The following is a 22,073-nucleotide window of genomic DNA, read 5'->3' on the forward strand; positions in this document are numbered from 1 at the left end:
AAGACATGTAAAATAATTAAAAATGTGTGCCAACATTTTCTGCAATGGAATTACTGTCAGAAAGCTACAGAGAGTCACCAATTTTTGGTCTATATAAACCCTTGAAAAGTTTAGATGTGCAGCTATGAGTTTTTCATGACAATCAAGATCAGCCACATTATGGAAAATAGAAAGTGAAAGTTAGGGAAGATTGTCATTATCCTGTTTCATTACACACTATTTTATTTTCTATATAGCAAAAGCTAATACTTTTATGCACTTCATCATCTGTGTGCAAATACCTAAATTTAGTTAGCTTTGTATGGATCATAAAGCATATTATTCACATTACTAATTACAAGGAGTTTTCAATAAGTAATGCAACAGACTTTCTTTTCTGAAGGCAGATAGGTTTTATTCAGGATTCCAATCACCATGGGATTCCCAAATCTGTTGGCTACAAAATCCTATTTTTCAACATTATCTCCATTCAATGTGCTGGTCTAATTCCACCTTACTGGGAGGGCCTGTATGCTTGCATGGTACTACTCTACTGATCGATGCTGGAGCCAACATCCTGCTGCATCAATAACCTCTCCATCATTCATGTACCACTTCCTGTGGAATGCATCCTTTATTTGACCAAACAGATGGATGTTGGAAGATGTGAGATCTGGTCTGTAGGGTAGATGAGGAGGAACATTCCAATGAAGTTTTGTGAGCTCCATTTGGTGCACAGACTTGCTGTGATGCCTTGCATCATTGCAGACAAGGAGAAGTCCATTTGCACTTTTGTGGCGATGAATGCATCGAAGTCATGTCTTCAATTTTCCGACATTAAGACAATACACTTCAGAGTCAATGGTTGCACCATGAGGGAAGAAATCAAGCAGAATAACCACTTTGAAGCCCCAGAAGACTGTTGCCATGACCTTACTGGCTGAGGGTGTGGCTTTGAACTTTTCCTTTGCAGGAGAGGTGATGTGGCACCATTCCATGGATTGCTATTTTGTTTCCGGTTCGAAGTGATGGCCTATGTCTCATTGCCTGTGATAATGGTTGGCAAAAAATTGCCACAATCAGCCTCCTAACATGCAAGGAATTCTGCAAAGTGATCCTTCATTGCCCTTTATGTCTTTTGTTAGGTGGCAAGGAATCAAGTGGGCACACATCTTTGAGTACACAAACTCATTGAACGAGTGTGGCAACTCAACTGACAGAGAAGTCCAATTGATTAGTGAGTTGTTTGATTGTGATCCGTAAATCACTTCAAATGAGAGTGTCTGCACATTCCAACATTGCAGGAGTCACAGCAATATGTAGCCGGCTGGCATGCAGGAGATTGGACAGGTTTTCATGACCTTGTTTCGATGATGACAGATGCCCGCCCAATGACTCACTATGCTTTCCTTCACTGTCAGGCCCCCGTAGAAATTCTGCAAGTGCCTATGAATATCTGTGGTGCTCTAGTTTTTTACTAATTGAAGCTCAATGGCAGCTCTCTGCTTGGAATGCACCTCTGTTGCAGGCATCATTTTGAAGGCTATGTATAGTGCTGTGACCTATCAGTACCTCATGGAACTATACAGGCTGGAGCGGAAATATTCCATGATGTCCCAGAACAAATTCTGCATTTTTTTCAACTGAAACAAGTTAAGAAACAATGTGTTCTATTAGTTACTGAATGTCCCTCATGTTGAACAATTTATCGTTTATTTAACTATTACAAATTTTCATTGTGAGCCCTGTGTTCAATTTTTGTAGCCATTTAAAAGATTACTAAATTTTAATCCACTGGATGCCTGTGTGCACAGTGACCATTGAATACTTATATCTAAAGGACACCAGTCAGTTGCAGTCACAAAAATCCATAATCTGTTGCAGATTTAGATTTCGAGAATAACATAGTCATCACTGGTGCATTACCAGAAGAGTCATACGAGTACCAACTAGTCAGAACATAAATTTGTGACAAATGACACTACCTTTTATGTGGCAGAAACAAAAAACTTAATTATTCGGAGAATATCATGATTCACACAGTAAAATGCCTTAGATAGGTTGCAGAAAATGCCAATTTGCACTATTTTATTATTTAATGGTTGTAGAATTTGGTGAGTGAACATATAAATGGCATTCTCAGTAGACCAACTCTTCTAACTGTAATTTGCCAATGATATTATAGTTGATCAGCTGAGACACTATTGTAGAATATGTCACCTTCTTGAAAATTTTCGAAAATGATGTCAGGTGTGACAGATATGTAGGCAGCTTTAGGCCTCAGGAATTGTGAGAATGGAAGCTAAGCTGGTGTTACCATTCCCTCCTACATAGTTCAGGGGAATTTGTGCTGTGTGGGAGAGGAAACAATAAACTTTGGGTAGTGAAGCTTTAAGATTTTTCAATTGCTTTTCTTACTTAATGTTGCAAAATAAGAATGAATGTGACTGAGTCTTTTGTGCAACACATGTGGAAATAGTGAGGCATATTGCACTCAATCCAACAGGATACATGCCATTAGTGGAAGCTTAATGGGGCAGTTTCAAACTACAATACTTTCTTTATAATATTAAACACTTACACTATCGGTAATTATAAACATATAAGACTATAATGATCAACACTGCTTTACAAAAAGAGTGAAGCCCCTAGAATGGACGAGGAAATGAAAAGAAACTTCATGAGTTGAAAGGGTGTGTCATGTTATTTCAGCAATTACAAAACTGAGACAAATTTACCAAGACATTGTCAGTATGATTCAGTATGATAAGTGATTTCCACTATGTTGTTGTACACTATAGATCCTGGGTGCATGCACTGATTCAGTTGGGAAGAGTGTCATAAGTCTGAGCTGATCCCATAAGTTTTGCCAGGGGCAGATTTGAGGATCTTGCCAGCAACATAAGTGTCTCAACATCACACAGACATTTCATAAAGAAATGTACCATGTGTTGTCGACCATTGTCCTGGTGTAAAATGTCACTATAACAACACTCCATGAGAGGTAAAATATGGGGGTGCAGGTTGTCTATGACATACCCTTGTGCCCTCAGAGCCCCCTCATTCACTACTACCCATGACCTGAAGTCATACTCAATGGTTCCCCACACCACAACACCAGAAGTAACACCACTGTGTCCCTCCAAAACATTGGAAGAATGGGACCTCTTCCCATGTTGCTACCATAATCACCAAAGATAGTCATCAATGGTAGTATGGTAGTGAAGAACTGCATTTCACCACTGAACACAATGTTGGTGCTAGTCTCTGACTAATGGTGTGCAATGACACAGAATGTTGTTGGGAGACCATACTTGTTCTCATATGCTGGCACAAGTTTTAATGGGATGTGATGTGCTTGGTGAACATTACGGAGATCTTTACTTGTGGTGGTCTGACATGGTTGACTGAACATTGACGATGAGTAAGCTGACCCTCAGATTCTCATGCAATCCAACATCAGGCCACTGTCACATCTGAAAGTCTCATAAATCTGGATATCGCATAATTCAACCAGATGGCCAAATGGAGATCCCACAATGAAGACTCTTTCATTTTATGTCAAGTGCTGCTGATGCTGTCCCACACAAGGAAGTGGCATCTGCATGTCCTTCACAGTGATCACTCTACATCTGATGCTGTCAACACCCTTTATATACCCTCAAGTTCTACTAACAACACTAAACATGAAAAACACAAATGCTCTCTGGAGCCCATTTCACTCGTCACAGAGAATTAACCATTTGTGTACACATCAATTGTGTGTATTTGATGTACTTACAGTGTTTACAAAAGAAAGTGAACCATACAAGTGATTAATGTAATTAAAGGAAAGAGCAGTGTAGAAAATGACCACTCTCAGTGAGGCAGGGTACTGGAACTGACACTGCAGAAATTGTCTATGTCAGAAGATGGAAGACCGCCATTAACAATGCACTAAACAGATGGGGCAGCCAGTGAGTGCCACCCATACTGCTACATCTGATAGGGGTTCCACACAACAGTTGCAGATATCAACTCACCAGCATTGTACATAACTGTAACTGCTCATAGTTTTGTAGTGATTGCTCATAGTTCCAGTTCACTGTTTTATGTTGTTTGCAGACTATAACTGACTGTGTACAGAATGCATTGATCTTTAATTTAAGGAGTTTTTTTCTCAGTGACATTGCTAACATAATAGATTCTTCATTTATCAACTTTATTTGAAAAACCTTAGAAGGGAGCAATTACCAAGTAGATTGGGAGTCTGTTAAAAGTCAACTTGTCAAACAAAACACTAAACATACATAAAAAATTTGGTGAACAATAAAACTTTACTGAACGGTGATGACCAAAACATATTTATTTGCAACCTTTTTTTAAGTATACTAGTTAATAATTTAAGCAGTTAATATTCACTGTCTCATGTTTCTGATGTCAATTCAGTACATCTTCTTCCAAGAAGTTGTGAAGCAGCTGTCAACAGTGCTATCAAAAGTGATCTGATCATAGCTGGCTTTAATACAGAGTAAAAGGTAAATGTGGCCACTTTTACTTTTCAATGAGTTGGTGTTATATGCTAGAGCCAAATATCAGGGCTGGGATAGTCGTGCGTCACATCGAAAGTGAAAGCAAGGTTTGGCTGTGGCCTGTCTACCACCAGCCAAGAGAGTTTAATATGAGCTAGCAGAGATGGAAGACAAAAGTACTAGGTGATTGTAAGCGAAGAGGCACACAACAATGAAGTCTAGTTGCTGAATGATTGTTCTGGCAGTAACAAGAAGTCAGTCATGCAACATTTTATCACTTGGTAAAGGCAGAAATATCAAAGGAGGACTAATTTGATCAGAACCCATTTGATCAATAGAATGATCACAATCAAACAACTGAGCAGAAGTGTTACAGATTGTCCAGAGGGCAACGATCTTTGTGGTGTAATATTGGGGGTATAGGTGGCAAAGGGATGAATTTGGATATTGTGTGGGTTGGGCAGGTGACAGAATACTATTATGAGTGATGGTGATCAAATTTTTGTACCAATATATGACAAAAACAATTGTTTTCTGAGTAGCTTGTCATCTAATCCTCCTAATAAGTCCATAGTAACAGCACGTTATTATAATGAAAGCAAATTACTCACTCCTGTATTTCCATCCACTTTGTAGACTTTGTAATTTGGATTTACATCACTGTATGTCACAAGACTTCCTCCATTGTAAGCAACAATGCTGGCCCTAGATGTATCATCAGAAGCATAGTGCAGCTGAAACCTGTCTTTGTGTGTGTGTCCATTGAATACAGCTGCAATGGTGTACTCAAATCTAAAAATGAAAATAAAGATGAATAATAAAAATTAATAATAAAGATCAACAATATAACACAGAAAAAGGTTATAATAGTGCAAATTGGTAATAGAATAAATCAACACTGAACAACAAGATAAAGCAAAAAGGAAATCGTTACAAAATCAGTAAACATGTGGCAGCACACATGCATAATACGTTCTAAAATTCCATGTATTAATATGGGGTTTTCCAGTGCTCACACCTCAGGTTCTATTAGTGATAAAAAGTTAGGTGGAGCATTTTGGATAGCTTTTGTGCAAGGGACCATTTGAATACCCAACAGAAGGGTTGCCTTTGTGTCACTATCCTACAGCATAGGGACAAAATATGAATATTATACATCCTTCTGCGTAAGTAAATGGGTTGGTTCTTTTTGTTTCTCATGTGGTCTATGGTGGGTTTGGTGGGACTTATAGAGGCACTATTAGTTCATGTGCAATTTCCGCAAAAAGGACTTTTTTACTATACTTTGGCCATCACAACTGGACCAAAATGCAGCCGAGGATTCCAACATGGCTAGGCAAAGAAAATGGCTGAAATATTTATGATGTATTCCCAAGATCGTGATTTAAAATAACCGTGAAAATTTTCTTGATGTCTTTAACTGTTTCTAGGATACAGAGGTTCAAAGTTACCCTACTTGTACACATAAAATACACATATAAAATCCAATGTGTGACAAAAACATAGTTTATAAAGTTAGTTAGCATGGAGAAGTATGCTGTAAAGTGTCTGTTATCACTAGCGAACCCCGCATTGTGTTAGTGTAGAACGTACAAAATTTTTTTGTACATAACATTTGGTCTGAGCTGTAAAATTACTTTCGCATTATTTCAATGTCACATAAAAAATCTGCCGAAATTTTTCTGACCAATACATTTTTTTTTTTCATTTAACTTATATGCCCTGCTGCAACAGGGAATAGAAGGGAACCAGTGGGAAAAGTATCCTACCAGAGCACAAAAAACGTGAATATGCTCCTATTTTTTTAAAAGCCTCTGACTGAAGAGTGGGGTACTAGCTGTCTCAGTCTACATTCCTCAGCACCTTTAAAAATTTTCCCAAATGAAGACTTATGTGCGCTATTTTATGCTGAGACAGAAGAAGACAGTGGCAGTGGCAAAAAGAGAGAAAAGTAATAAATACTGGAAGAAAGCAGACAGTGGTTGTGTTACAGGAAGAGCAAAGGACACACTGGCATTGTGAGAGGAAGAGGAGGACACAGTGGCAGTGAAACATAGATGACCGTGACAGAACAGCACTAGTAAAAGAATGAAGACTGTGCTGGAGGGGGGTGGGGGGAGGGAAGAGGAGGAGGAGGAATAAAGAGAAAGTGGAAGTGGGCGAGAGCCAGTGATAATGAGAGACAGAGTATATGACAACAAGAAAGAGAGAGAGATAGTGATAGTGAGAAGAGACTGCAGCAGTAGGAAGGAAGGAATGAGATATTAGCAATAAGAGATAGCAAGGAAGCAGTGACAGTGAGAGGAGACTGTAGTAGTAGGGCAGAACAAAGGGGACTGTGGCTTTGAAAAGGACAATGACAGACAGATACAGAGAGATAATGACAATGAGTGAATGAGAAAAGGCAACTGGGAGTTGATGGGTATGACCAACTTACAACAGTGGACTAGTGGATATGAGTGAGTAACAGTAAAGGGAGTTTGAGGTGAGTTGCATGATAAAAAAAGCATGAATATGTTTGCATGCCAAAGTTTTGGAAAAAATTTTAAAGGTGCTGAGGAAGGGAGAATTAGGCAGCTTGTATCCTACTCTTCAGTCAGAGTCTTTTAAATAACCAGGAACATATTCACATTTTTGTGTTCAGATAATAGCATTTTTCCACTGGTGAAATACTGATCTTAGAGGGTACTAAGGCACAAAACTAAGTAATCAAACAGCTTCTAATGTATTAAAATACAAATAATATGAATATAAGGTGAAGGAGCATTGGAAAATATAAATTAACACAATTAATTGTATCTGATCCTTGTTTTCAATTCTAAGATATAAATAGAATGAAAATTTATTACAAAAGAAAATCATTTACTTGAAATATGAAAAGTCAAAATGGGTATAAAATATACAGCAAAGAATAAATAAAATAAACCACAATTAAAAACACACACCCCTCTTTGTTGTTAAAAAAAAGTTTGGATCATCTACTCTCTCTGAAATAACCAATCTGTGTACCGAAGAAGTATACTGATGCCACAAAAGTTAACTTTCAAGAGGCAAGCCTTATATTTCTCACTCAAGAAATGTAATGCTAAAGGTAAATTAAATTGTGGTTATGATTCTTTGCTATAACCATTCTCAAAAATATTACAAACAGTGAAGAGGCAGATTAATGAATACATCTAAATAAATTTAATCTTTTCAGCACAGCATAGTTTAGTTTCAGAAGACAGAAGTATGAGATCTGCCATAGCAGAGAACCTAACAGAAGACCATTTAAGGTCTTGGATACTGTTGACTACAAAGTTACAGAAAATAGATGGAGCCACACTGTATAAAAAATAAGAAAATTATCAGATAAGTACATTCTATGAAGAAAAACTGCCACACTTGGTGGTCAGAATGCAATTCCTCATCTCAGTTCAAGACAAAAGTGTATCATGTCCAAGTAATGTTAACGCCAAACTTGTTATTTTCATTTACTTATTTTTATTGCCCCCCCCCCCCCAGTTAAAGCATAAAATTGTATCCAGTTTAAACCTCCACAATGCAGTATCTTGTGTATTTCTTTCTGTTTCTCTTACCTTCATGTAACCATTAAGACATAACATGAACTTCTTATAAATGTAAATGACCACTTTGTTTCTTCCATGATGCAGTAAAGTGAATAGAAAATAATATAGGATACAGTACCCATCTGTATATAATGACACACAAAAAACACTACTGTGGGATACACTAAATTGCAAGTTATGCTACACACAGGAATTCCATTCTGTGCATTTGACATTCAGGCATATTTTCACAGAGCTGGTATGTACATGTACAAGTAGCATTCATTTTAGAGTAGATGTTCGAAGTGACCACCTTGCAACTGCAAACACTTTGCCACTAACTGGATCATACTTTGCTGGATCCTACACAACACATCCGCATCCACCACTGCCAAAGCGCCATGCATACAAACTATTAGGTCATGTATATCCAAGGATGGAGTACTATAAATTTGTTCCTTTATGTATCCCCACAAATCAAAATAGTTCCTCACCTTATTCCAGCCCGCAGGTTTCTGCTAAAGTATGCCTGAAAGCCACATTCACAGGTGACATGTGGACTGTGTTCCAACCAATAGCAGCTATTGTGGAGGTTGAAATATCTTCATAAGTGAAGCTAGATTCATCAGTCCATATCACGTTATTTATAAAATGTTGGTTATCTTCCACTTGGCGCAAAAGCCATTCATGAAACTTATCAAATGCAGTCTTCTGGTTGCTCGTGTTCAGTTAATATGTAACAATATGGTTGCAGTTCATGAAACACTTCAACAATCAGTCTCTGAAATATCTGGAACTGCCTTGCACTATCATGGGTACTTCATTGAGGTGACTGACGAACAGTTTCAAGAAACACGTCTATAGAGTGCACTAGTCCTTGAATGACCTCTGTCCATTATTTGTGGGTGAAAATTACTGGATTCATGAAGGCATTACTCCAGGTGATTAAAAACATTCTTATTGGGGATGGAGCAGCAGCACCAAAAGCATATTGACATATTCATCATTTATGTATTCCATTGGGAAGCTGCCCTACACAAACTTGACAGAACCAGTATGGTTAGTAGACACAAGCATGCTCCTTAATGGATCTCATTGTCATGTGATAGGCTATTGTCATGTGACAAAATGATGTCCAGCTTATAAATGATGAGAACTGGGGAACAAATGTCTAAAAAATAAAAAAAAAACCTTATGAGGTTTTGGACCATGATTCCATGGTGGATGTGGGTTTGATGTACCAGCAGTCTACTCAATGAGCTACTACAGCTAGTACAATAGTGTGGGGTGATACACATTTCCCTGTATATTCTAATGTGCAGCAATATGTGACAGTGTTGGCAGCTCCTCATTTTCATACATGTGTTTTCAAAATGGATCCAAACTGATTCTGCTAGATAAACTTTTGTCTTGAACCGGGAAGAGGAATTGCATTTCGAGTCTAAATATGCAATTTATTCTTCAACCTGTATACTTTAATGATGTTTACTTATGAGCCAATACAACAGTTTCATCTGCATTAATAGCCTGCAAACCAGTGTGAAGCGTATAGCAAAGGTACTTAGCATTGTGCGAAATTTAATGGATTTTTTTCCACTCCAGTCACGCATGAAGCATGGGGAGAATGACTGCTTCACTGCCTCTGCACATGCTGTAATTAGCATAATTTTGTTTTCATTGTCCTTACAGGAGCATTATGTAGGAGGCTGAAGTATACCTCCAGATTCTTCACCTAGTACTGGTTCTTGAAAGTTTGTAAGTAGGCTTTTTCAGGATAATTTGTGTCTATCTTTAGCAGGCTTTCCAACATTTTTAACATTTCCATGACAGATGGCAAATTTTGAAACACATAACGATAGTGCCAGCTAATGATTTGTAAAAAATAAATGGCTACCCTTGTATATGTGCAACAGGACAAGTCACAACACCTTGTGCCCATGTCAGCTGAGGTCAACGCTGCAGCCTAAACTACACACATTAGCTCACTTAGCATACTCACAATGAGATGGCTGATGTTTGCCACTAGGACTTTTCTGTTTGTGTTTCACATGTACGGAATACACTTTCCTCTTACCAGTTTCCTTGCCTCTATGATAATGGACAACATGTGATATGATCATATTAACAAATGAGCTTTCTATTGGAGGAATCAATACCTGTAAATCTGTGGAAGATATTCACTGTTGAGATGACAAACTGTATTGCATAGTTATCTCCTTTCACGTTTTCTGCACATATCTTCATAGACTAGTTCCCAGAAATGTCTCTTCCCCCTTTTCCCTCATCTAACAGTTCATCATATCTCCAACTTGACATCAATTTCAACACAATTTAACTTCAAAATTACTCAGTTGCCACTATTTGGGAAAACTGAAGGATCAGCCCTTCAGGTACCTACAGTCAAATTGCAATGAAAAATCAAGGCTTTTCATTTCTCTCTCATGTAGAAATGTTCTTTATCCAGTGATCAACTAGATCAACCAATACAGTCTACAGTGAGTTACCACACATGTGTCCTATTGACAAAGTTATCAAAATGACATAATTCTGTCATTATCTGTCATGTCCATATAAGATGAGAAGATTATATTGCAGACCAATGTGAACAATAATCTGTTATATATTTTGTAATCTTCTACAATTACATACCGATCAACTATTTTGTTGTATTCTCTTGACCATGTTGAATAGCAGTCACTAGATCCTGATGGAACATGGCCAAGAATGTGTACTTTTTCTCCTGCTGCTTCAGCTGCAAGTAATGTTTCTGCTAACCACTTGAGCTGTTCACTTGGATCTGCAGGCTTGTAATGAATCCACCTATGAAACAGTTAAGTTATTGTTGTACTGAATTTCAGAACCATGAACATAAATCTGTTTTTATGTCATTCCTTTTTCACAAACACAAACACACACACACACACACACACTTGTGTGCACTGTAATTAGTCTAATATTTTTCCACAGTCACTACTGGTGTGACATGTAGAGGAATCTGGCACATTACTAGATTACTCACTTAACACACATTCATGAAACATTGTAAGTAGTGTTCCAGGGGGTAGTTGGCACCCATTTTCAAGAATCTTCCCATTCAGGTTTTTCAGCAATTCTGTAACACTGTTCTGTGAATCGGACACTAGACATTAAACCTCAGCTTTCTGAGGTCACAGCTTGTGATGAAGGGCTAGCCAGTACCTAAAGCTATCAGTAGCTAAATGTATGTATGTATGTATGTAGATGTCACACTCAGAGAGTCGTTCTCTTCAAGACTTGCAGAAATGACTGCAATGAATTTGAGTTAGAGTCAGAGTTTTTATGCACTCTATAAGTGTTTACACTCTGGTCAGACTGCAGGTTGTATAGAGTTTATGACAGAGAGTGTAAATATGAGGTTTCCTCCAACAAGGAGACCTTATGGAACAGCTCCGTTCAATTTTCTTTACATTTTTAGTATTTGGAAGTCTATGGCCAAATATCAGTTTTTTAAAACACAATTTTAGAAAAGAAAAGCTTGAAAAAGTTGCCTCTAAAAATCATTTCTGAGCACTGTTAAGTGCAGAACACTTGGTGTGTGTTACATAGGTGCTTGCTGGTGAATGTATAGCATTGAAGTCTGGTAACAGGAAAATCTCTCGTCTGTGTCTCCTTTATTGCAATTTTTCTTTACTTTTATTTAAATTGTACATTTTCTGTCCAGTTGAAATTATAATAATCAAATTGGAATCATAATTTTCTAATGAAACCAACATATTTTGTTCTCAGTTATGGGTCATATGAAACAAATTTAAATCTGATGCAGACATGTGAAATAACTTATACACATCAATAGTACCCCAGAGAAAATGTACTCTCTGCTATGAATGTACGCTGAAATGAAAAATTCCTTGCAGTTAGTCCTAGTAGAACTGTTTACTGTAAATAAGTGTCCAATTGAAGATAGTGCACTGAAAATATTGTTGACAATACTTTATACTGCAGAGTTTGTAGTCTCATGACACAGCACCTATGCAGATTGTCTAAATTAAGGCATTTATATTTGTTGTTGAGTTTTGTCTTATCTAGTGAGGTGCAAGTTTCGTGTTTAACTTCTTGCACTTGACTCAACACCTAAATTTGTGGTAGGTTCTTGTTATTTTAGTGATTTGGCTCCTGAACAAGCTTCAAAGCAGAAATATGAAGTTGTATAAATAGCTTTTACATTCACTGTACTGATCTCCATATACTGTTAGTGTGAACATAACTAAAAAGCTGTATTGGTCCAGTAAACAGACAATAGTTCAAAATCTGTTTATGCAATTTTATCTCTTTTTTTGCCTCAGTATCAGAGGTGTAACAACAAAATCTCTACTTGTTACAGTCCTGTTTGTATCTGCTGCTATAGTTTGGAAGAAACATGGCTGCTTTAGTGGTGTTGGCCACTCTTTCACTGTATATAGATTTGTGGCGGCCACACCAGTTAAACACGCGAAGGGCTGAACTACAGCACAGCCAACACAAGTAAGTGATGCCTGGCATTCACGAGTGCAGCTATACCATTACGCCGAATTTTGGCAATGGTGCGTTGCGCACTGGATTGCACGGGACAAAGCAGGCAGACAGGGTGAGCCTGGTCAACGTGATGTGACACACATCTCTGACTTCTCCCACCACTGACCACATGCGTCAAGTTAATGCGACTCCTCCATAAATGCATATTCGCAGTCTTAAACACAGTTGCCCATTGTGTGGTGTCCACCCTTCCATTTGGCAATGCCTTTCTCCCTTTCGCGGACATCATGGCGCCTCTGGTCATGCCGTGGCTCATCACTGGAGTGTATACCCTGTGGGATCAGTGATCAAACAGTACTGCCAGTGTTACGCCCCTGTACGGACAGGCATTAGTGATGAATTGTATTTGTAACTTAGTGTAAGACTTCTGAAGTATAAATGTGTTATGACCACAACTGCCCTAGTTGTTTCTGTCACCAAGCCTCCCCCTTGAACATAGTGCGTGGGCACAGCAATAAAGCTGGTCTGCTGCACGTTAATGACTGTAAGCAGTGATACCACACATCTCTGCTTCACTGGTGACTCCAACGTGATCTGAGGGTAACAACACTTGGTGATGAATGTTCGTTGGTACGAGTGATGTGGAACCACGAGTAGTCTGGCATGTACATGCGCACACCCGAACAGTGCTCTGTAGTGATAATCAATTTTTATTTGAACGAACTCCTTTTTTGTATTGCTTTTTTATGTGTATGTTTTGTTCGCGAACTGACTAGTGTTATTCTTTTTTGTGTGTTTTTCTTTGTTGTGTTATTTTCATTGTGTCCTTTCCCCTTGTGCAAGAACTCGACTATAAGCTAAGATGGCAACTTTATAAGTGTTGCAAAAGACTGTTGAAGACCTGCTTGCATGCAACAAGGGGCTGGAGAGTGAGCTACAAGCACGGACTACACGCGCGAACGCTGTGCAGCCATGGACAGCCCAGGACAATTTTGGTGCGCAAATCCCCACCACACTGACGCTTACTACAATCACCAGAGCGCCCACAAGCACTGGATGGGTGTTGATCAAGCTGCTCCCTTTTGGCCCCATGACCCTCTAATGTGGTTCAGCCAAGTAGAAGTGGTCTTTATGAGTAACCATGCAACCTACAACCTGGCAAAATTTGGACACGTAGTGAGCCAGCTCGACCAGAACTATGGAGTCAAAGTGCAGGATATAATCACCATCCCACTGACGCAGTCGTCCTACAAACAGCTCAAGGAAGAACTGATCTTGTTGTCCAAAGAACAACGAGTGCACCAACTGCTGCGGCAAGAGGAATGCGATAACCAGAGACCTTCACAGTTCCTGTGCCAGTTGCGGAGCCTCACGCAGTCTGACATGGTGCCAGATTCGCTGTTACGCACCATCTGGATGCATAGCTTCCCAACTCAGGTGCAGGCAGTGATAGCAGCACAGACAGAGATGCAACTGGACGCTATTGCTAACTTGGCCGACTGGGTGCACAATGCGCTGACATCGGCACCTAGCACCGTGGCCACGGCAGCTTATGACACCGTCCCCCCACTAACAGCAAGAGGGCAGCACACATTGCAGTGGCAGCAGACCAGGCTACAGGCAGCATGGCTCATGCAGCCAGCAACATTGCAACAGCCACTCCATCGGTATGCCACTGACGTCAGAGCACGCACAAAGCGGCTACTGCTGATACAACGCCTGTTTTGGCAACGAAGCAACCAGGTGCAGCACTGCTTGCTCCCACCCAAATGCCAGCTGCTACTCGACCTAGGCATATCAGGCTGCAGTATGATATGAAAGCATCTGTTTGTCATGGAATGGGTTGTGGGCGTGAGGTACCTCGTCGACACGGGTTCGGACCTTTCGATGTTCCCCTGTTCTATGTTACGAGACCGCAGGTGGGTCGAGGCACTCTCCCTCGCAGCGACAAACAATTCAGCCATTAAAACGTATGGTACACAAAGCCACAATTTAGATCTAGCTCTACGCTGCACATTCTTGTGGACTTTTACTGTGACCAATGTCAATGAGCCGATCCTGGGCGCAGACTTTTTCGACCACTACGGGCTGCTAGCCGACATCGCAAATGGCCAGCTCAGCAACGCGAAAACAAATTTAAAGACAGTGGGACAGCACCAGCAGGCCACATTCTATAGTGTTAAACCTGTGAAGTGCCTCGGACCTTACGCTGACATCCTTGGAAAATTCCCCGACCTCACCCATCCAGCAGGCGCACCGTGAGACATTAAACATTCGACGGTGCACCATATAATAACCACACCCGGAAATGTCGCCCACATTGACTCACATCTGATAGACCTGCAGCAGCAAGGCAGAGTCCAAGGCCATGTTGTGACAAGGCATTGTTTGACCACCGAGCAGCCTGTGGCCATTGGGTTACATTTAGTACCAAAAAAAGACAATTCGTGGTGCCTGTGTGGGGACTATCGTGCCCTTAATTCATGAACAGTGTCAGACTGTTACCCAGTTCCACACCTTCAAGACTTCAGTTATGCTTTGGCAGGCTGCGCGGTGTTCAGCAAGATAGATTGCACAAAGGTGGCGCCGGAAGACATTTAAAAAACACCTATCGTAATGCCCTTTGGGCTTTTCGAAAGCCTGTTTGTGACTTGGCAGCGGTTCCTAGGTGGCGTCTTGTGAGGCTTGCCATTTTGTTTCGCGTACCTCAACGATGTCCTGGTGTATTCCAAGTCGCCCAAGCTTCAATGACGCCACCTGACAACCGTCTTTCAGCACCTGTGTGAAGCTGACGTTATTAATCCAGCAAAATGGGAATTCGGTGTGACAAAAATCGAGTTACTTGGCCATTTAATTACCCCCACTGGATCAACTCCAGTACCGGAGGAAGTGCAAGCGATACTGAACATGCCGCGTCCGCAGACCCACAGAGAATTACGCTGTTACTTCGGCATGTAGAACTTTTATCGCCGACACCTGCCCAACATTGCCGCCACACAAGAGCCATTAAATAAGGCTTTACACAGTCCTACTTCAAAGGGAAAAACCCTCGTGAATTGGACGGATGCATTGGAGCAGAACTTCACGGACTCAAAATGGAATCTCGCAGAAACGATGCTGCTCGTGCACCCAGTACATGATGCAGACTTAGCTGTAGCCGTGGACACCAGCCAGGCCACCATCAGTGCGATGTTACAACAGCACATCGGCAGGAGCTGGCAGCCTCTTGGTTTTTTTCTCTAAGAAGGTATCTGAATCACAATGTGCTTGGAGTGCTTATGACCGAGAGTTGCTTATAGTTTATGTGGCAGTGAAATACTTCCGACCATCTGTAGAAGCCCAACAATTCATCATTTTCACTGACCACAAACCGATTACTCACACGTTCCAGAATAATCACAATAATTTTTCACCGCGCCAACTCCAGGAATTAGAGTATGTGTCGCAATTCATGACAGACATCTGACACATTTTGGGGATAGACAATATTATCCCTGATTGTTTGTCCAAAGTGTGTTCTGTTATCTCACCCCCTGTGAACTTTGAGGACAGGAGAGTGATGAAGAACTGCACCACTTCCATGACGACACTTCCAGTGGCCTGCAACTGGAGCTGGTGCCTGTCTCCGGCTCTGCCCGGAACATTTGGTATGACATCTCAACCGGCACGCACTGACCATACCTTCCAGAGAAATTCCGGCACAGTGCCTTCGACAGTGCCCACAGACTGTCACACTCCGGCACCAACACCACTGCGATGCTCCTGGCTGCGCATTTTGTCTGGCCTGGGCTTTGGAAGGACTGCCATGAATGGGCGCGCACTTGCACAGCATGTCAGCGCACCAAAGTCGGGAGGCACACCCACGCACCCGTGGGCATCTTCCCTGACACGACATGCCGATTTGTGCACGTTCACATGGACCTTGTCAGCCCGCTTCCTCTCTCTCAAGGCAAGCGGTATCTCTTAACTATGGTGGACTGCTTCACTTATTGGCAGGAAGCAACACCCATCGTGGAACTCACTGCCAAGACTGTTGCCACCACATTCGTTGACACATGGGTGGCACGCTTCAGATGTCTCAGTCACGTGACAACTGATTGCAGCCGCCAGTTTGACTGTGCATTGTTCACACACATCACCAGACTGTGTTGCATCTGGTTACACAGGACAACAAGCTACCAGCTGGCATCGAATTGCACGGTCGAACGGCTCCACAGGACTCTGAAAGCCACCCTAACTTGCCACGACACTTCATGCCCAGAAGCACTCCTACTAGTGCTGCTCAGCCTGTGGGTAATGCTGAAGGAGGACATCAGCGCATCACCTGCCAACCTCATTTATGGACCACGTCCGACAATCCCGGACAATTTTGTCGAAGAAGTATTACTCCCACACTACGCTGCGGCACCCACTCTGGCAGAACATCTGCTCACTCACATGGCCGGCCTCCAAGCACACGCACCGATGTGGTGTGACACTGGAAGGTATTTGTGCACACCGACCTGCAGCACTGCATGCACATGATGTTGCATACCGACGCAGTACAGCCACCTCTCCAGCCACCCTACTACGGACCGCACCGCATGATCGTGCGAGGAGACAAAACACTGGACATCAAATGCAACAGGAAGCTGTCTACAGTGTCAATCAACTGTGTCAAGCCAGCTTATGTCTTGCACGCTCCAGCAGCCATGCAGTACTTTGATCCGGTAGTAGATCTGATTACAGATGACACTCCCTCTGGCAGCGGTTGGATGGAGCCCACACCTGTAGCCACTGGTGATGCACAGCTGCTTAGCCTGCTGTCATTGCACTGGCATGTGCGCCTCCCACCACCCTGCCCAGGCAGCTGGCATGGCCACCCGGACTGCGCCCACCACAGGCGCACCCGTTGCCCCCACTACAGCCGCCAGCAGACTACATCACACACGCCAGCCACCTCATCCAATTCAAATGGCAATGCTGCGTCGCCAATGCGCCACGCCACCCAAAACAGCAAACATGCACCTGAGCTGCTGAATTCTGTCAGAATCCAGTATCCAGGAGCTACCGTCTGCTGCAGACACCCACCCTTCAGCTGCCCAAGCCTTCAGTCGGTAACTCCAGTCGAGTCCCGGACAACTCCTCCCGTGTCCGTCGCAGCTCTTGAACCTGTGTTTGTGTCCCTGTGTCTCTGCCACATAGGGCGTTGAGGCTGGACCAGCATCCGTGCCAGTTTACCTTATTTGCATTGCCGTTGAGCTCCAGACATCGTGCTCCACACTTCCTGGCTTGTCCATAGCAGCTCCCGGACTCATGTTTGAGTCACGACAGTACCACACTCGTGTATATTCTCTGGACCTCTGTTGACTAGAGCGTAGAGATCGGTTCAAGTGCTGTGATGTGTTCCTGTGACTGAGTCAATCGGCAAACTTGTGGAACTGTGCAACGTATGAACACTTGGACTTGCCACTCTCGACACCATTCTGAACAATTTAAATAGTGAACTTTTTCTGTAGCTCTTGGGAATACTCGGAGCTGTTATTAAGATGTCAGTGCCTTTGAGACGTCATACCAAATGACCTCCAGTGCACGCCTTCACTATGCATTGGTACGGACAGTTGTAGCCAGTGCCTGCTGCCATTCTCACTAACCGACCATGCGAGGACATGCCCACTCCACACTCGCTGGTCCAGCGTGCTGAAGTCATGGGCTGCCACCCTTCCAACACTGACTGACCCCTGCCAATGCTGCCGCACTGTCATTATGCAGCACGCAAACTTTAAACACACGCATGCCACAGAACAATCACTGCATTTTTGCAGCTACAGAGCTCTGCTCTGCAAGGGGGGATCTGTGTGGCAGCCACACCATTCAAACATGCAAAGTGCTGAACTACAGCACAGCCGACACAAGTAAGTGATGCCCAGCATTCATGAGTGCAGCTATACCACTACGTCGAATTTTGGCAATGGTGCTTCTTGCACAGGACCGCACGGGACAAAGCAGGTGGACAGTGCGAGCTGGTCAGCATGACCTGACACATGTCTCCGGCTTCTCCTGCTGCTGACCACATGTGTTGAGTTAACATGACTTCCCCGCAAATGTGTACATGCAGTCTTAAATGCAGTTGCTTGTTGTGCAGTGTCCACCCTTCCATTTGGCAGCAACTTTCTCCCTTTCGCAGTCACTGGAGTGTATACCCTCTGGTATCAGTGATCAAGCCGTACCGCCAGTGAAATGTGCCTGTACGGATGGGCATTAGTGATGAACTGCATTTGCAACTTACTGTAAGACTTGTGAAGAATAAATGTGTCATGACCAAAACTGCTCTAGTTGATTCCGTCACCAAGCCTCCCACTTGAACATAGTGCATGGGCATGGCAATAAAGCTGGTTCGCTGCACGTTAATGACTGTAAGCGGTGATACCACACGTCTCCACTTCAGATTCTCTGAGAATGACTCTCTGAGAGTGACATCTACTGGCAGCACTAGGTATTTGGCAGCCTGACATCATGAGCTGTGACCCCCAGAAAGCTTGGGATTTTCTGTTGAGTAGTCAAACAAACCTGTAATCATTTGTGTTGTTATTCTTTGTATCCAGTCAATATTTCTGTTAGTCTTATTTAGCATGGGCCTGACACACTTGATCAATATTCTAGGATGAGTTATACACTGAAGCACCAAAGAAACTGGTATAGGCATGCTTATTCAAATACAGAGATATGTGAACAGGCAGAATATGGTGCTGTGGTCATCAGTGCCTATAAAAGACAATAAGCGTCTGGCACAGTTGTTAGGTTACTTCTGCTACAAGCCATGGTTTTTTAAAAGTAAGATCCATTTAGTCACGTACCAGCATGCCTTGGGAACAACTATGATCAGTTTCAGCTCTGTAGCTAACCTGTGTGGTTCTGTTCTGTGCTTTCAAAATGTTTAAGATCATCAACTCGCCTGCTGCATGTGAGGTTCGCTCAGTGATACAGTTTTTGTAAGCAAGGAACCTGTCTGTTGCAGAAATTCATCGACAGATTTGTAAAGTGTACGGTGATACTGTTATGAGTGAGAGCATAGTGTTTAAGTGGGTACGAGAATTCAAAGATAGTCATGACAATGTCCATGACGAGGACTGCTCCAGTCGCCCTTCTTTGATTACAGACGATTTGTTGGCTTCAGTTGAAGTGAGGATTCATGAGAACAGGTGCTTCACAAAAACAGGTCTCTCAAATGAATTTCCTGATGTGTTGAGATCAGTGCTTTACAACATTGTTTCTGAACACCTAAATTTTAGGAAACTGTGCACCCATTTGGTTCCAAACTCCTAACAGTGGACCACAAAAACCAAAGATTTGAGTGTGTGACGAAGTTCTTGACTCATTATCATGAAGAAGGTGATGGCTTCTTGAGTCAGATTGTAACTGGAGACAAAACATGGGTTTCGCGTATCTTGCCCAAATTGAAGCAACAGAGCATGGAATGGAGACACACACACTCGCCTGTACAGGTGAAGGTCAGACAGACACTGTCCAGAGCAAAATCATGGTGTTGGTGTTTTGGGATAGGCATGGTGTTTTGCTGGTCGACTTTGTACAATGAGGAACCACTATCAATGCAAAAGCATACTGCCAAACCCTGAGAAAGGTACGCAGAGCAATTCAAAACAAAAGACGCGGCATGCTGACAAAGGGAATTGTCCTTCTCCATGACAATGCAAGACCTCACACTGCAGGTCAGACCCTCAATTTATTGGAGCGTTTTGGTTTTGAAGTTTTAGACCACCCACCCTACAGTCCTGATCTTGTGCCGAGCAGTTACCATCTGTTACTCCACCTCAAACAACCTCTCAGTGGCAACCATTACAATGATGAAGACAACCTGAAAATGGCAGTGAACTCTTGGTTATCGGAGCAGGTGGCAAGTTTTTATGAGGAGGGTATTTTAAAATTGGTTGAGAGGTGTGATATGTGTTTCAACAAACTTGGCAACTATGTCAAAAAATAGAGTGAAGCATGTACTTCCTGAAAATAAATTTACTTTTTCGAAATATCCTTTCATTGTGTGCTTATGTTCAAATGGACATTACTTGAAAAACATGCCTCGTACAATAACAGGTCATCAAGATTTAAATGAGTTGAATGAGGTGTTATAGTCGGTTCATGAGTGATGGGACACAGCACCTTCAAGGTAGTGATGACATAGGGGATTTTCCCATATGACTATTTCATGAGTATATTGTGAATATCAGAAATCCGATAACACATCAAGTCTCTGATATCACTAAGGCCGGAAAAAGATCCTGCAAGAATGGGACAATGACACCTGAAGAGAATCATTCTATATGACAGAAGTCCAACCCTTCCACAAAATTGCTGCAGATTTCAATGGTGGGCCATCAACAAGTGTCATCATCAATATAGGCTTTTGGAGCCAAAGGCCTATCGTGCATCCTTGGTGACTGCATAAAACAAAGTTTTACCCATCACCTGGGTCGATCAACACTGACATTGGACTGTTTATGACTGGAAATATGTTGCCTGGTCGGACGAGTCTCATTTCGAATTGTATCAAATGAATGGATGTGTATGGGTATGGGGACAACCTCATAAATCCATGGACTCTGCATATCAGCAGGGGACTGCTCAACCTGGTGGAGGCTCTGTAATGGTGTGGGGTGTGTGCAGTTGGAGTGATATGGAACCCCTGATACATCTGGATATGACTCTGACAGATGATGTGCTCATAAGCATCCTATCTGCTCACCTGCATCCATTCATGTCCATTGTGTTTTCTTACGGACTTCGGCAATTCCAGCAGGACAATGCAGTATTTCACACATCCAGAATTGCTACAGAGTGGCTCTAGGAACAGTTTTCTGAGTTTGAATACTTCCAATGGCCACCAAACTCCCTAGCTTGGACATTATTGAGAATATCTGGGATGCTTTGCAACTTGTTGCTCGGAAGAGATCTCCTCGCCCTTGTACTCTTACAGGTTCATGGTGTCACTTCCCTCCAGCACTACTTCAGACATTAGTCGATTCCATGCCATGTCATGTTGTGTCACTTCTGCCTGCTCTTGGGGGTCCTACACGATATAAGGCAGGTGTGCCACTTTCTTTGGCACTTCAGTGTACAAGTGTTTTGTAAACAATCTCCTTTGTACTCTGACTACATTTTCCCAATATTCAAAGTCTGTCACTTGCTTTGCCTCTGATTAAGTGTATGTGATCATTCCATTTCATATCTCCACAAACTGCTACAGCCAACTATTTGTATGAGTTGACTGATTCCAATTGTGACTCGTAAGCTACTAGGTTTTTGCACTTTGTGACATGTGAACATTTAAAACAAGTTGCCAGTGTTTGCACCACCTGGAAATCTTATTAATATCCGACTGAATATTTGTGCACCTTTTTTCAGATAGTGCCTCACTATCTGTGAAAAATCTGAGGTTACTATTAATATTTTCTGTCAGATTATTATTATATAACATGAGCTGTAAGGGTGCCAACAAGATACACTGTGGCATGCCTGAAGTTACTCCTACATCAATTAATGGCTCTCC

At 42.1% G+C, this 22,073-nt stretch overlaps 1 protein-coding gene across 1 annotated transcript in view; it reads right to left on the bottom strand.

Annotated features, from left to right (window-relative positions):
• The window catches only part of LOC126457072 (sphingomyelin phosphodiesterase-like), a 163,162-nt gene that overhangs the window by 11,184 nt on the left and 129,905 nt on the right, over positions 1 to 22,073 (bottom strand). The window contains exons 8-9 of the mRNA XM_050093072.1: positions 10,688 to 10,858; positions 5,102 to 5,282 (exon numbers count right to left, since the gene is read on the bottom strand). Of these exons, the coding sequence (XP_049949029.1) occupies positions 5,102 to 5,282; positions 10,688 to 10,858 (352 nt within the window). The remainder of the gene's footprint in view (positions 1 to 5,101; positions 5,283 to 10,687; positions 10,859 to 22,073) is intronic.

Source organism: Schistocerca serialis, chromosome 2, assembly GCF_023864345.2.
Source record: "Schistocerca serialis cubense isolate TAMUIC-IGC-003099 chromosome 2, iqSchSeri2.2, whole genome shotgun sequence".
Lineage (NCBI taxonomy): Eukaryota > Metazoa > Arthropoda > Insecta > Orthoptera > Acrididae > Schistocerca > Schistocerca serialis.